The sequence below is a fragment of the Sus scrofa genome, chromosome 6, assembly GCF_054392235.1.
Source record: "Sus scrofa isolate SSC_HxYL_T2T_F1_AM1 chromosome 6, Sscrofa_HxYL_maternal_Yorkshire_Landrace_v2.0, whole genome shotgun sequence".
Classification (NCBI taxonomy): domain Eukaryota; kingdom Metazoa; phylum Chordata; class Mammalia; order Artiodactyla; family Suidae; genus Sus; species Sus scrofa.
Window position 1 is genome coordinate 39,690,921 of NC_139388.1, and position 14,718 is coordinate 39,705,638.

A 14,718-nucleotide genomic window follows, 5' to 3' on the forward strand; every position below is an offset into this window, starting at 1 on the left:
TTAAAAAGTCTTGAAGGGAAGTCCAGCAGATCTTGGCGACAATCCAGACTCCCCCTTTTACTGATCCCTCTGAGTTTTGGCAAAAACTCATGAGAACTTTCCTCTGGGAAAACATCTCATAGTAAAGTTGGGGAAGGGGAAGGAAAGGCAAGGGGAGGCCTGAGGATCAAATGAAGTCCCTTTTGTAAATTGGACAGCACAGAGCAAAGGTGGAGGTCCTATGGATTTCACACAATTTCTGTGGGCAGGAGGCAGATGTACCCAAATTCCAAAGGCCCTCTGAGATGCCTTCTCCACACGGCAGCCAGAACACTTTTGCAAGAGTGTCCATCAAAGCACATCTTCTTCCTTGAAGCTCATCGGTGACATCTCATCATGTGTTGAATAAAATCTGAACTTTTCATGAAGGATGGACTTTGAGGCCTTGTTCCACCTAGAGCCTCATCTCCAGACACTGCCCCCTTCACACTTTGTGCTGAAACCTCAAGGACATTTTCTGTTTCTCAAACACCCCAAACTCTCCCCTGTCTCGGGGCTTCTAGAGCTGGGCACCCTTTTTCTTGGATCACCCCACTCTTCCTCCTGAACCGTGTCCACCTCCTGCCCATGACTGCTTCTGTCTTAGCCTGAAGGTTTTAGCCCAATACCCTCTCCTCTGTGAGGTCTTCTCACAGCCTCCCCTGCAAGGTCTCGGCCTCGGATTCTCTCTCCTTTTTTTTTTCTTGCCTTTTCTTGGGCCGCTCCCGCGGCATATGGAGGTTCCCAGGCTAGGGGTTGAATGGGAGCTGTAGCCACCAGCCTACACCAGAGCCACAGCAACGCAGGATTCGAGCCACATCTGCAACCTACACCACAGCTCACGGCAACGCCAGATCCTTAACCCACTGAGCAAGGCCAGGGAACGAACCCGCAACCTCATGGTTCCTAGTCAGATTCCTTAACCGCTGAGCCAGGATGGGCACTCCTCTCTCCTTTTTTTTTTTTCCTTTGGCTGGGCCCACAGCATGTGGAATTTCTCAGGGTAGGGGTTGAACCCACGCTGGAGCAGTAATCAGAGCCATAGCAGTGACAACGCTGGATCCTTAACCCAATGAGCCACCAAGGAACTCCTGGATTCCCTCTCCTTGATGGCATTTATTCCAGGTATCCACTCCCCAGGTATTCTCTCGCCTAATATGTCTCTCCTCTGCCGGACCGTGAGCTCCATGAGCTAAGACCTAAGTGTGTGTGTTCCCTTCCAATCCCCAGAACCTCCTGCAGGACGTGAAGTTGCAAAAGGAAACTTTTCTGATGTCTTTGGATGTTTTACCAAGTGCCAAAGTTTATTTAGTTTTAAAGGTTTAGGCTGCCCTCTAGTGGAGAATACAAGCCAAAATTCAGGCCAGGCTTTTGTTCTCTGTTTCTGTCATTGGGAGCCCCAGACTCTCAGCTCAGAGAAGCGGGGACCTAGCATCTCTCCTCTCCCTGCGTGGAGTGGATGTCGCGGGCTACCTGCCCACCGGGCCCACGTGGAGATCCCCACAACGGCGGAAGGAGGGACCCGCCTCCCCCACGGGGATGCCTCCCAGGATCTGGGGCCCTCCCCACCCTTCTCCAATGTTCAGAATTTGCAGTCTGTCCTCATAAACCCATTCACACGAATGTGCAGACACAGTCTAGTGTGGGACAGGGGGGCCACGCTGGGCTTCTGTCCCTCAAGGGTCAACAGCCTGAGCTGCACACTTTACAGTGTTTCTGTCCTAAGGGAACAGGTGGGCTGGTTTGAGTGGGGCAGAGGGTCCCCAGTACTGGCAGTGTTGATCCTAATTAGGTGACAGTACCAGTGATGAATCTGTGGCTCTGGGTCGTGGCGGGGGGCGGGGGGGGGTCCTCTGGGCAGCAGCAGCGGAAATAACCCAGACCTCGGCCACTTGACTCTAAACTTCAGCCTTTGGCTAATGGTATCATAATATTATATTTGTCCCTTTACTAAGCAACGTTTAGTAGAAGGTGCTAGCAACACAAAGACAAACATGACCAGGCACTTGCCTTCAAAGAACCCCAGACTCTGAGGCAACATCACGAGTAGAGTCGGCCTCCCTGAAATTGCAAACTGGTGGCTTACAGACGCATTTTATCTGGCTGACACAGTGCCTAAGTTTTTTGTTTTTGTTTTTTGTCTTTTTGCCATTTCTTGGGCCACTCCCGCTGTATGTGGAGGTTCCCAGGCAAGGGGTCCAATCGGAGCTGTAGCCATCGGCCTACACCACAGCCACAGCAACGCAGGATCTGAGCAGCGTCTGCAACCTACACCACAGCTCTCGGCAACGCCGGATCCTTAACCCACTGAGCAAGGCCAGGGATCGAACCTGCAACCTCATGGTTCCTAGTCGGACTCGTTAACCACTGAGCCATGATGGGAACTCCACAGTGTCTAAGTTTTTAAAAAGTAGTTGCCAACCTTTTAATATGGGAGATTTCTTATAAAAATCTAAATCTCTGGCTTCGCTTGGAAAAAACGTGACAACATGGGGTCCATTCCAACCACTTTCCATGGGACTTGCACTAATGTCCACTTCTCTTTGATTTTTATTTTTATTTTTTTGGTCTTTTATCTGTTACCAGGAGAGTGAGGGCCCAGAAGCCAAGGGAGGAAAGGCTGTGGTTGGTGTGTGTGTGTGTGTGCGCCCGCGGGTGCGCATGCTAGGCTGTCAATGTTGCAGCAGGTGCAGGGTGATGGAAGCCCAGTAGCAAACCACTGGCTGTTAAGAGAGGAGAGGAAAGCCGCTACCCCAGCGCAGTTTGGCACTATCCAGAAAGTGTGGAGGCGGCATCTCAAAATTGCAACTAAGCTTTGGGAAATATTTAGGGAAGGGCAGTGATTTTGAGTCCGTGTGTAGACAGCATATAAGGACCTAATGGTGATAAAGAGAGTGGACCCATTACTAGCACTGAGTCAGACCAGATATGTCAGTTGATCTTGAGTTCCTAGCCAGGGATCCATTCCCTGGAAGATATGAGGGGAGATTCCATGGCCTCTACAAAGGATCCTATTCTGCTCCAGTTATGGGGATGTAGTTTCCCCCTCCTTTTTTTTTAATGCTGTAGCCATAGCAACACCAGATCCAAGCTGTGTCTGAGATGCAACACCACAAATCAGGGCAATGGTGGATTCTGAACCCACTGAGTGGGGTCAGAGATTGAACCAGCATCCTCATGGATGCTAGGTGGGTTCGTTCCTGCTGAGCCACAATGGGAACTCCTTTTCCACCTTTTTTTTTTTACATGACCATTTTAAACAGTTCACTTGTCAACTACAGCTATATGTCCATCACCGTGATGAATACCATTATGACCACAAAATCAATAGAAGACACTCTCTAATGATGAGGAGCTTAATGTCTAGTTGGTAATTCCTATAGAAAGCAAACAAACAAGCAAAAAACCTAGAAACCAAAATAAGGGTGCATGATCATGTTATAGATTGTGTACAAATGTACCACATGGGACATTGAAGTATAAACAAAAGTTTCCCGAACCTTCGATTTCTCATATGTAGAAGGAAGAATTAATCCTCACTTCACAAGGCTGTTTGAAGATTAAAGGTTATAACTATTGTTATAGCGAAGAGCCAGGTACATTATATACTCTTAATAAATGTTAGTCAAAATATTAAAAAAAAAAAAGAGTGGAGATACAAAAAAGACTGGGAATAATGGATGCCACCCCACCTTAGGGCAGGTGGAAGGCTGTGATGGGCTGCAAGTGAAGGGATTGGAAAGGAAGAATTAAAAAGCCCTTTCCAGAGTTTCCTTGTGGCTCAGTGGGTTAAGGATCCAGCCCGGATTGCTGCTGTGGCACAGGTTGGATCCCTGGCCCAGGGAACTTCCACATGCTGTGGGTGTGGCCAAAACCAACCAACCAACCAACCAAAATCTTCTCCTTAGGATTAGGGGGAGGGCGCAGGGAAAGCAAACTCCCAAGATGTGTGCTCCTAAAAGGTCTCCACTTAGGGGAAAACTCTAAAACTTTCAATATAATCCATGCAAATATAAGTTTGGAAATGTAGCCCGTGTAATAAATGATTTGTCTTTAATAGAATTTGCAGCAGCACAGGTGTTTTTTTCTCTGACCCTGTGGCTGCATGTTCTTTTCCAAGACTTTTCCAGAAGCATTAGTTTGGGAATTCTCTTGATGACTGAGGAAATATTCTATAATTGAACTACTGAAGAGCTATGCTGTCTTCAAGGCCAGGGAAGAGGGCTGAGGAGAAATCCTGCCCCTTGTGGGGTTTGCGGGTGGAAGGGTTAAATGGAGAATTATAAGAAAGTCCCAATGCTAGTCTTGATTTTATTGTTGCGTGTGTTTTCACCTCCTGGTGCTCAACAAATATTTGTTCAGTGAACCAATAGCCATAAGGTCGACATTGTACTTGAGAGACAAAGAAATCTTGTTTCCTGGAGAAGCCAGCTGAATTAACTGCAGGTTGCTACAATCACCTCTCCTGGCTCCATTTTGTTTCAGCTGTGGGGGCATGAGAGACGCTAGTCCAAAGTTTTCCTTCAAGGCAGCAAGTGGAAATGTCTTCCCCGTGATAAATCTGTTATGACCAGGCTCTCGGCTTTTGGTGGGACTCAAACCACCATGTTCTGGTAGCCTCCGCTGTCCCTGGCCACCTCAGCTCCCACTACTCATGGCCTGGCAGAGGCATTAAAGGGTAGATGCAAGAATTTGACTGGTTTCTAATACAAGTTGTGCTGGGTTAAATTGGGCATTGCTTAATTGATTGGCGATTCCATTTGTTCATCTGTAGACTGGTAATAATTATATTTCCTGTCTCATCGGATGGCTTTTGAAGGTTGATTAAGATAATGCAGATACAATATGCAGGAAAGTATCTTGAACATAGTACTCAATAAATGTTAGCCATTATTACTGGAATTATAGTTATCTTTGATTAATAAGCATGGATAAAACATGCTTTTTATTTATTTTGCTTTTTAGGACTGTACCCGAGGCATACGAGAGCTGCAGCTGGTGGCCTATGCCACAGCCACAGCCACAGCCACAGCCACAGCAACTTGGGCTCCCCGCCAAGTCTTTGACCTACATCACAGCTCATGGCAACGCCAGATCCTTAATCCACGTAGTGAGGCCAGGGATTAAACCTTCATCCTCATGGATCTTAGTCAGGTTCATTACCACTGAGCCATGGCAGGAACTCCAAAACATACCTTTACATACTAGATATAACTTGACATTCTTTAAAAATATCTTTTATGTATAGGCAGTGAATGAAAGAGGGGAAGAGAGAAAAAATGAGAGAGAGATTGGTTTTTTTTTTTTGTTTTTTGTTTTTTGTCTTTTTAGGGCTGCACCCACGACATATGGAGGTTCCCAGGCTAGGTTAATCGGAGCTGTTGCTGCTGGCCTACGGCAGAGCCATGGCAATGCCAGATCCAAGCCGCATCTGCAACCTACACCACAGTTCACAGCAACGCCAGATCCTTAACCCACTGAGCGAGGCCAGGGATTGAACCTGCAACCTCATGGTTCCTAGTCGGATTCGTTTCTGCTGCGTCACGACGGGAACTCCCCAGAGATTGATTTTTGATGGTGAAAAGTTTGGAGCTGTCTAGGCCAATATACTGTTAGAACTGCAGATGATCTGTGAGGTGAAGTGACTTGCTCAAGTTAACACCAGTAATAATGGCAGAAACAAGTCTAAACAGTGTTTTTTGACTCTCAAGCCAGTGCCTTTTCCGCTCTACTCCATTTCCAGGTATGACTTGTCAGGTTTTCGCAAAACATCCCTAATTATGTCCTAATTCAACTTTGTTCAAGTGCCTTCTGCTCATCAAGAGCTTGGACCAGAATAGCAGTCCGCCCGGCCAGTAGATGGCGCCAAGGCACTGTCACTGGGGTGGGGGGAGGCTGAAGGGGGCGGGGCTCGTATGGAAAGAGGACCAGGCAAACTTTCTTTTAATTGGTCCAAGCGCCTAGGCCCATTGTCCAATCGGAAGCGCCTGCGTCATCACCTTACCCGGCTGGGCGGCCGCCCGCGGAAATTTGAAATGGGTGACGGGTTGCTGGCCGGTGGCGGCCTGGGGTCGGAGGCGATGGCGCCCGAGCGCACCCGCTGGTCAGCGGAGGAGCATCCGGCGCCTCTCGAGAAAGGTGAGTACCCGCCGAGTCAGGCCGGAGGAGCCGCTGCCTTCAGCGGACCGTGTCAGCGGCGGCCGGGGGTGGTGTCCAGACCCTCCGAGGGCGCTTGGGGCGTAGGCCTTCCGGACCCGGCTGGATTGGGTGGCGGCGGTGGCTGGGCGAGGCCCTGACTCACTCTCTGGACGTCGAAGTCGGACAGTACCCTTGGGCAGCTCCTGTCCTCCCTGCCCAATCTGGCCTCAGCTTCCTGGGGACCGGAGGGGGTTGGGTGGGGTTGCGAATTCCTACCCTGGCTGCCTGGGTGGGCCTCCTCGGGGCGTTTGTCTGTGCAGAATGGGCGCGTCTTTTTTATTTGCATCCTAAAGGAGATTATGAACTACACTCCCCTTTGGCGAAAGAGGAGAAATTTGTACGCTTGGCCTAGACAGCTGCACTCTACTTTAAAGGCAGATGACAGGCCCAGGGAGGGGAGCCAATTGGGGACAGTGTCTAAAGATAGAACCCAGGTCTGATTCTCACCTCTTACCTCTTCACGGAGATTCCACCCCACCCTCCACCCCCGATATTTTAAGCTGGTTCAGGTTTTGCTTCAGTATTTTCAGTTGTGTTGGTAGTGGAAGGAGTCCTGGAGAAAGAAGATATAAATGACTTGGAAAATTCCTCTACTAATCCCTCTTGTGGACTGTCAAAAGTCACTTGGCTTCAGTTTTCCCATCTGGAAAACAGGCAATGGTGCTATGGAGTGGTAAAGATGAAGTGAGATAATGTGTGAAAAGTGATACTTTCAAATTGGCTCTAAAGGATTGTGCTGTAGTAAGATATTTTTGTTGTTGTTAAGATACACATAACATAAAATTTACCATTTTAACTGTTTTTTAAGTGTACAGTTCATTGGTATTAAATACATCCAGATTGTTATGCAGCCATCACCACCATCCAGTCCCATAACTCTTTTCATCTTGTAAACTGAAACTATTCCTATTGAAAAATAACGCTCCAATCTCCCCTCCTCCCAGTCCCTGGCAACCACTTTATACTTTGTTTTTATGATTTTGGCTATTCTAAGTACCTCAATCAGTGGAATTACAGAATATTTTTCTTTCGGTGTCTGGATTATTTCCCCCAGCACAATGTTCATGCATATTCTAGCACTTGTCATAACTTCCTTTTTTTAAGGCTAAATTATTTTTCATCATATGTATATACCACATTTTACTTACCCATTCATCCATCAGTTACTTCTATGTGTTAGCTATTGTGGATAATGCTGCTGTGAACATGGATGTACAAATATCTCTTGGAGACTCTGTTTACAATCCTTTGGGTATATACCCAGAGGAGAATTGTTGGGTCATATGGTAATTGTATTTTTAAATTGCTAAGGAACCACCATACCAGTTTCCACAGAGGTAATACCATTTTACCTGCATACCAACAATGCATAAGGGTTTCTATTTCTCTACATCCTAGCCAACACTTGTTTTCCTGGTAGTTTTTCTTGGTTTTTTTTTTGGGGGGGGGATAATAACCACCTAATGGGTGTGAAGTGAAAGTATTATTTCTTTAACAAACATATCTGTATGTTATGTGAGGGGTATTGTTGTGGTTAACAACTAATTTGTTTAATTCACTTGATTGAAGTAGACATACGATTCTCACCTTCCCTTTTTAAAGGAGGTAACTGAGGCACAGAGATTGTCACACAGTAAGTAAGTAAGGTACTGATATCCTCGGAGGCTCAGGTGCATTGGTGTCTGTGAGCAGGAGACCCTTGTACACTTTGGTCATCTGTGGGGTCACATGATTCTGGTGGCCTGAACTGGGGCAAAGAATTGGAAGGAGGGAGGAAAGGAAAGAGAAATTAAAGGGGTGAGGGAAGAGAAAGACTGCTGCTAATAACAGCCTCAGACACCCTTCCTGGAACCGCTGGAAAGGACTTTGCCAGTCTAAATGCCACCCTCAGCATTGTTTATTTAATGGTCGTTTTGTCTATTAAAAACATCTTATTCCACAGAATTAGATATACCACTGGCCAAATAATGCCTTGTGAAACATAATTACATATAGCCCAGACCTAACACGATTAGCATTTTCTAATCCCTCCTTTAGCCACAGGCTTTGAAATTAGTGAGGAGGAACCTAGTAACTTTGGTGAAGTAAGCCTTATGCATTATTAAGACTCATGCATGTTTATTCAGGGGCAGTGACACGCTGATCTTATAGAAAATAAAGGGGGGGGTTCAATTTGAAAGGGAGTGTAGGAAATCACCTCCTTATTTTAATGCAGATTTGTGAAATTGTTTGGGGAGAGAAAATGACTGAAAGATATTTGACCATTGTAAGTTCTAGTAAGAATCATGGCTGAGTGATTTTCACTGAATTGAAAAACAACCCTCTTTCTTTGCCTCCCTGAGAAACCACATAGAACGGCAACAAAAACCTAACCCATGAAGGATTTTAAGTTCATATTGTTTTGAAGTAGAAGTTGGATTTGAGACATTTTCAAATTTGGAAAACTGTTCTTTCTTTCCTGACAATGTGAAAAAAAAAAAAAAAAGGGAAGTAAAGCATCATGCCCAAATATTAGTTTATATTTTGTTTGGGATCTCTTTTTTAAAATTTTTATTTTAAATTTTAATTTTTATTGTCTTTTTAGGACCGCACCTGCAGCATATGGAAGTTCCCAGGCTAGGGGTCAGATCAGAGCTGCAGCTGCCGGCCTACACCACAGCCACTGCAATGCTGGATCCAAGCTGCATCTGCAACCTACAACGCAGCTTTCAGCAATGCTGGATCCTCATCCCACTGAGCAAGACCAGGGATCAAACCCTCATTCTCAGGGATACTCCTCAGGTTCTTAACCTGCTGAGCCACAAATGGGAACTCCCTTGTTTGGGATTTCTATGCAAGGATGTAAAAATAAAAGTAGTTGATAAGCATTGGAAGTGTCTGGGATAGTCGAGCCTGCCTGTTTTGTTATTTTTCTTAGGTTTGTTACAAGATGACGATTCATGCAGTGATTGCAGCAGTCACGATAAACCAGGTAGTAGTTTACAAAGTTTCGTGCCAGAAGGAAAAATTCATTTCCCAGAAATGTTCCAGACAAGTCACCTTTTGTTCTATGAGCGATTCAGAGCTTATCAAGATTATATTTTAGGTGAGTAGGCCCTCTTTTTTGCTGCTTCTGTCTTTTACCAGTAGATTGTTTCAGTTCTTCAGACTGCCATTTGTTGGTTCTGAGAAAGTAGATTTAGGTGAATTTATTAACTTCATGCTGTCTGCTTTATGCAGTCCCAATTCTTACTGTGTTTAATTTGTTTATAGCTGACTGCAAGGCCTCTGAGGTAAGAGAATTCACAGCTGAGTTCTTAGAGAAGGTCCTTGAACCATCTGGATGGCGGGCAGTCTGGCACACTAATGTGTTCGAGGTGCTGGTTGAGGTAAATTTAATTCTGTTACTAAGACATTTGTCTCTGGCTAGAAACACTTTCCTTCGGACTATGATAGCCAAAGTGCTTATTTTTAATTAAGGTTTATGAGCTGATTGAAAAGAGCATGTTTTTCACATCTAATTGCCATGGTGTATGAAGAAGTATTCCCCACAAATTTTAAAGGCAGCTAAGGGGCTGCCAGGGAATTGAGGTGGTTTGTTTCCTTGTCCATTTTCAAGGGGAAATGGATTATAAACCTGTGACATGGGGGAGGTATTTGAGACCATTTAAAAAACAAAGAGGCTTAATTATAAAGTAGGTAAGGTTTGAATTAATTTTTTGCCTTCTTAGTTGTAGCTCATTAAAGTAGCTCAAACCAAACAGGCATTTAAAAACTAGCCTATTTTTTGCCCAACATGTTTGTAGGTATGTGGTACCTCTTAATAGTGTGTCCCATAGCAGAAAGTAAATGCAATCTTATTCTTCAACAGACTGGGCCTTTTACATTAAATTTGCACTCTAATTACAGCTGTGAATTTTTCTCAGTGTTTGTTAATTGGACCACAAAACCCCCTGTTAAACTAAAATGTAAACCAGAGAGTATGAATACAAGTTGCGGCTGTAGCTCCTTTAGGAAATGACATCACATCCTGCAGTGATTATGTACAAGGGCATGGTTTGCAAGCAGCCATGGATTTAAAATTTCGGGGTTGTGCTAGTATCTTTGGTTGCACTTCAGGCCTATTATTTTGGTTATGACAGTACCTGCCACTCCCCCACCTCAATTCTCTAAAAGCCATCAAAGTCATTGTTTTAAAAGAGAAGTGTGCCATTCCTCTGCTTAAAACCTCTAAAGCATCGCATTTACCAAAGACCTGGTGTTGGCTTGATGGCTTCTCATAGCACTAGTCACCCGTGAAAGCTGAGCTCCTTCCCAACAGTCCTGGTCTCCTTGCTCCTCCTCTTACCTTACCTCTTGCAGCCCCCACCCCATTTCCTTCCTTTGGCAAGAAACACTGCCTCTCTGTGCCTCCAACGTCCAGGCTTGTCTCTGCCTCAGTTCTTTTCCATCTTTCCTGCTCTTCAGATGGCTGCTTCCTTTTCATCCTTTTCATTGCAGTGCACAAGTGACTTCCCCTGACCCTCCCACTGAAGCCGGACCACCACCCCTGCTCATCATTCTCTGTCCCATACTTATTGCCATTTTGTTTGTTACAGTGTTAGCTCCATATGGGAACAAGCTACGCCTGCCTTGTTTATCCTTTACATTATGGAAGAAGGCACCTCACTCCCACTTCCTGCTTTAAAAAATTAAGCCTATGGAGTTCCTGTTGTGACTCAGTGGTCATGAACCTGACTAATATCCACGACGACATGGGTTCAATCCCTGGCCTTGCTCAGTGGGATAAGTATCCAGTGTAGCCATGAGCTGTGGTGTAGATTGCAGACACGGTTCGGATCCTACATTGCTGTGACTGTGGTGTAGGCTAGCTGCTGTAGCTCTGATTTGACTCCTAGCCTGGGAACTTCCATATGCTGGACATGTGGCCATTAAAAGCAAAAAAATAAAATATAAAATAAATTTAATAAGCAGCCTGTAAGTAGTGTTTTCGATGTGTCTGAATTTTTATTTCCATATGTTAAGTCACACTATTTTAAATTTCAGGTCACAGATGTGGACTTTGCAGCCTTGAAGGCGGTGGTGAGGCTTGCTGACCCGTACCTCTGTGAATCTCAAGTGAGCACTTTTACCTTAGAGTGTATGAAAGAGCTCCTGGATTTGAAGGAATACCGGTTGCCCCTGCAGGAGCTGTGGGTGGTATTTGATGATTCTGGAATATTCGACCAGACAGCACTTGCAATTGAACATGTCAGGTAGGAAGAGAGGTTGCTAAAAATAACCTTGTGGCCAAAAGCTTTGGATGAAATGCAGTAATTCTGGTCTGTGTCATACCTGAATTTAAAACTCAAACTGTAAGAGTTCCCATTGTGGTGCAGCGGAAACAAATCTGATCAGGAACCGTGAGGTTGTGTGTTTGATCCTTGGTCTCACTCAGTGGGTAAGGGGTCTGGCATTGCCGGAAGCTGTGGTGTAGGTCGAAGACTCGAATCAGGTCCTGTGTTGCTGTGGCTGTGGTGTAGGCCAGCAGCTGTAGCTCCGATTTGACCCTGGGAACCTCCGTATGCCATGAGTGCGGCCCTAAAAAGCAGTAAGACCACAAAACTCAAACTGTAAACTTGGTCACTGCAATATATTAAAATATTCAAAGATGGGGGAGTCTTTTTAAATTAGAAATTTTTAAAAAAATAGTAAAAAAAATTTCAGTTTCTGTTGGGGCTCAGTGGTAATGAACCTGACTAGGATCCATGAGGATTCGGGTTCGATCCCTGACCTCGCTCAATGGGTTAAGGATCTGACGTTGCCGTGAACTGTGGTGTAGGTTGCAGACACAGCTTGAATCCTGAGTTGCTGTGGTTGTGGTGTAGGCTGGCAGCTGTAGCTCCGATTCGACCCTTAGCCTGGGAACTTCTATATGCTTCGGGTGCTGCCCTAAAAAGCAAAAATAAATAAATAAAAAATATATATATATATATAATTATATATATATAATTTTCATTTTGAGATAATTTCAGATGTAGATAAAAGTAGTACAAGGGATTTCTGTATAGCTTTCTCTCGGGGTCCTTAAATGTTAACAAAAGTTAGGAGTTTCTTATTTTGGTTTGCATATGTTTAGGAACTGTCAGAAGTTCTGGATGCTAAGGCTATAGTTGGATATACTTGAGTATAAGAGGAAAGGAAAGAAAGTGAAGAAGGTGGCATAGCACCGCCTGGACACTGGTAAGACTGGCACACAGTGTTTTCAGGGAGGTGTCTGGCCAAGGAAGGCTTTTTCTCAGGCCATTTCCAGGACCCTTATGGGCTGTGAACATGCCTTTCAGCCGTCTTGGGTAGAGCTGTTTGCACTCGTACAGGCACATGCCTTGTCCCTTCAGTGGGAAGGAAAGCCCATGCCTGGATTAATAAGGTATACTTCTTTTAGTTTTTCAGATAAATTTTTTTTTGTTGTTAGATAGCTCCTAATATAGATAGTTCTTTTGAATCTTCTTTTTATATTTACTAAGGAAGGCTTATTTTTGACCATTTAAAAATGGACTTATATTCAACTATGAACTGGAAGACTGGAGAATATAGTGGTCGTATTAATAATGTTGCTTGGTGTTTTGTAGTTCAAAAGGTATTTTCCAATTTCTATACCATTAGTGACCCGGTTTTGCTGAGCTTACTATGATACTCTACCAAGAAGCAGAGTGTCTTAGGCTCTGATTCTGACATCTCATGGAAAATTTCTAATTGGGTAAAGATATTTAACCATAGGTATCCAGTATTAGGTCAAACAATCTAAATCTGAAGAACTGGCTTATATCCAGAACTAAAATAACTCCGTTATGTTTCTCTTACTTTAAAATCTGTTCCCCCGCAAAAAACGAGTTCTCTGGTGCCCTAGTGGTTAAGGACTTGGCATTGTCACTGCAGTGGCTCGGGTTATTGTTCTGGCTTGGGTTTGATCCCTGGCCTGGGAACTTCCACATGCTGGGAAGGGGGGGGAATCTGTCAACTGAAGCATGTGAAGGTAAAGGGATAATTGATGAGTTTAGGAAATGAGGAATCAGCTAATCACTTATGGGTATAGAAGCTGATAGAAAGACAAGTGTCTGGAATTAGTAATGATATTATTTAAAGGGGAGCCTGGCTAAATTTTTTAGATTCTGGTTAGTGTACAGGAAAGGTCAAATTATGAGAAGTTTTATTCAATAAATATTTGTGTCAGGTCCTGAGTCGAGGATGAGATTTGACTGGCACCCTAAACAGACACAGTAACATCACCTGGGAGCTATCAGTCTAAAGGTGGATGGTGAACCTTAATGAAATAATCACGTAAAGATATGTATGCAATTGGAAGCTGCAGTGAGAGCTATGAGGGATTACGGAGTGTTCTAAGACTAGGTCAGGTTGCTGTAATATGGTTATTTCCTGAGGAAGTGGTATTTGAACTTGCGTCTGAAGAGTTGGCTAGGTGAAAGTGGTTGTGGCAGAGTGGAGGTGGGGAACAGGCTCAGGAACTCAGTTTAAGGAGCTGAAAGGCCAGCGTGGTTGGAACAGAGTAATAGAAGAGACCTAGGAAGCCAGCTTAGAGATTATAGGAGTCAGAAGATGCAGGGCTTTGTCAGCCAGTGAATCAAGAGCAGTGGCAAACCTTTGAAGGCTTGTTTTTTTAGTGATCTTGGCCGCTCTTCCTCTCATGCTAAAGCTTTAGATTGTTCCTATTACCCAGAATCAGATCAGGCTGTCTACTTTTCTGTTTCTCTCTCTTCTCTCTCTCTCTCTCTCTCTCATTAGCTTTGGAAGCACATTAGAATCTCCTGGGAATTTTCTTTATAAGGGTATTCCAACTAATATATGAAGAATGAAGTATTTTGCAGCCCATAATAAAGTAGAGGTTCTAGGTATGATTATCAATGGCTGCTACAACCATCGGTGAGACTCTGATGGGGAACTTTGCAGCAGATGGATCAGACTGACTGTTGATCATTCTTGACCTCATCATCATAAGAGATGAGCAGGTATCTTGTGCTTCCTGATGAAAGTACACTATACCTACCTTGAAGTATTGCCAAAAAGTCTTTCCTAAAGATCATCAAGTCTAGCTCTTGCTATCAGTTTACTAGAAATAAAGGAAATAGAAGAACATGTGAAAGGATCCCATGGGGATGCAATCAGTAAAATTCAAGTGTGGCAAACTGTTAAATTGCAGGAGTTCCCTTTGTGGCTCAGCAAGTTAAGGACCTGATGTTGTCTCTGTGAGGGTCTGGGTTTGTGTTCCATCCTGGCCTTGCTCCATGGGTTAAGGATCTGGTGTTGCTGCAGACTGTGGTGTAGGTCGCAAATGCTGCTCCAATTCAATCCCTAGCCTGGGAATTTCCATATGCCACAGGTTCGGCTGTAAAAGTGAAAAAAAAAATTTGCAGGATGAAAGAGAGGGAAGGATAATCTGTAGAATAAAAGTGATTTGATTAAATTCCATGTCTGACCCTTGTTTGAATCCTGATTTGAACAACCTGACTGTAAAACAACAACAAC

At 44.4% G+C, this 14,718-nt stretch overlaps 1 protein-coding gene across 2 annotated transcripts in view; it reads left to right on the plus strand.

Moving 5' to 3' along the window:
• The first annotated feature begins 6,042 nt into the window (after positions 1–6,042).
• The window catches only part of SHCBP1 (SHC binding and spindle associated 1), a 33,811-nt gene continuing 25,135 nt past the window's right edge, over positions 6,043–14,718 (plus strand). For both annotated transcript variants that reach the window (XR_014805962.1, XM_021094249.2), the window contains exons 1-4: positions 6,043–6,156; positions 9,134–9,301; positions 9,469–9,584; positions 11,242–11,450. Coding sequence is in view for 1 of the 2 variants with exons in the window: in XM_021094249.2 (XP_020949908.1) it covers positions 6,054–6,156; positions 9,134–9,301; positions 9,469–9,584; positions 11,242–11,450 (596 nt within the window). In the remaining variant the exon portion in view is untranslated. The remainder of the gene's footprint in view (positions 6,157–9,133; positions 9,302–9,468; positions 9,585–11,241; positions 11,451–14,718) is intronic.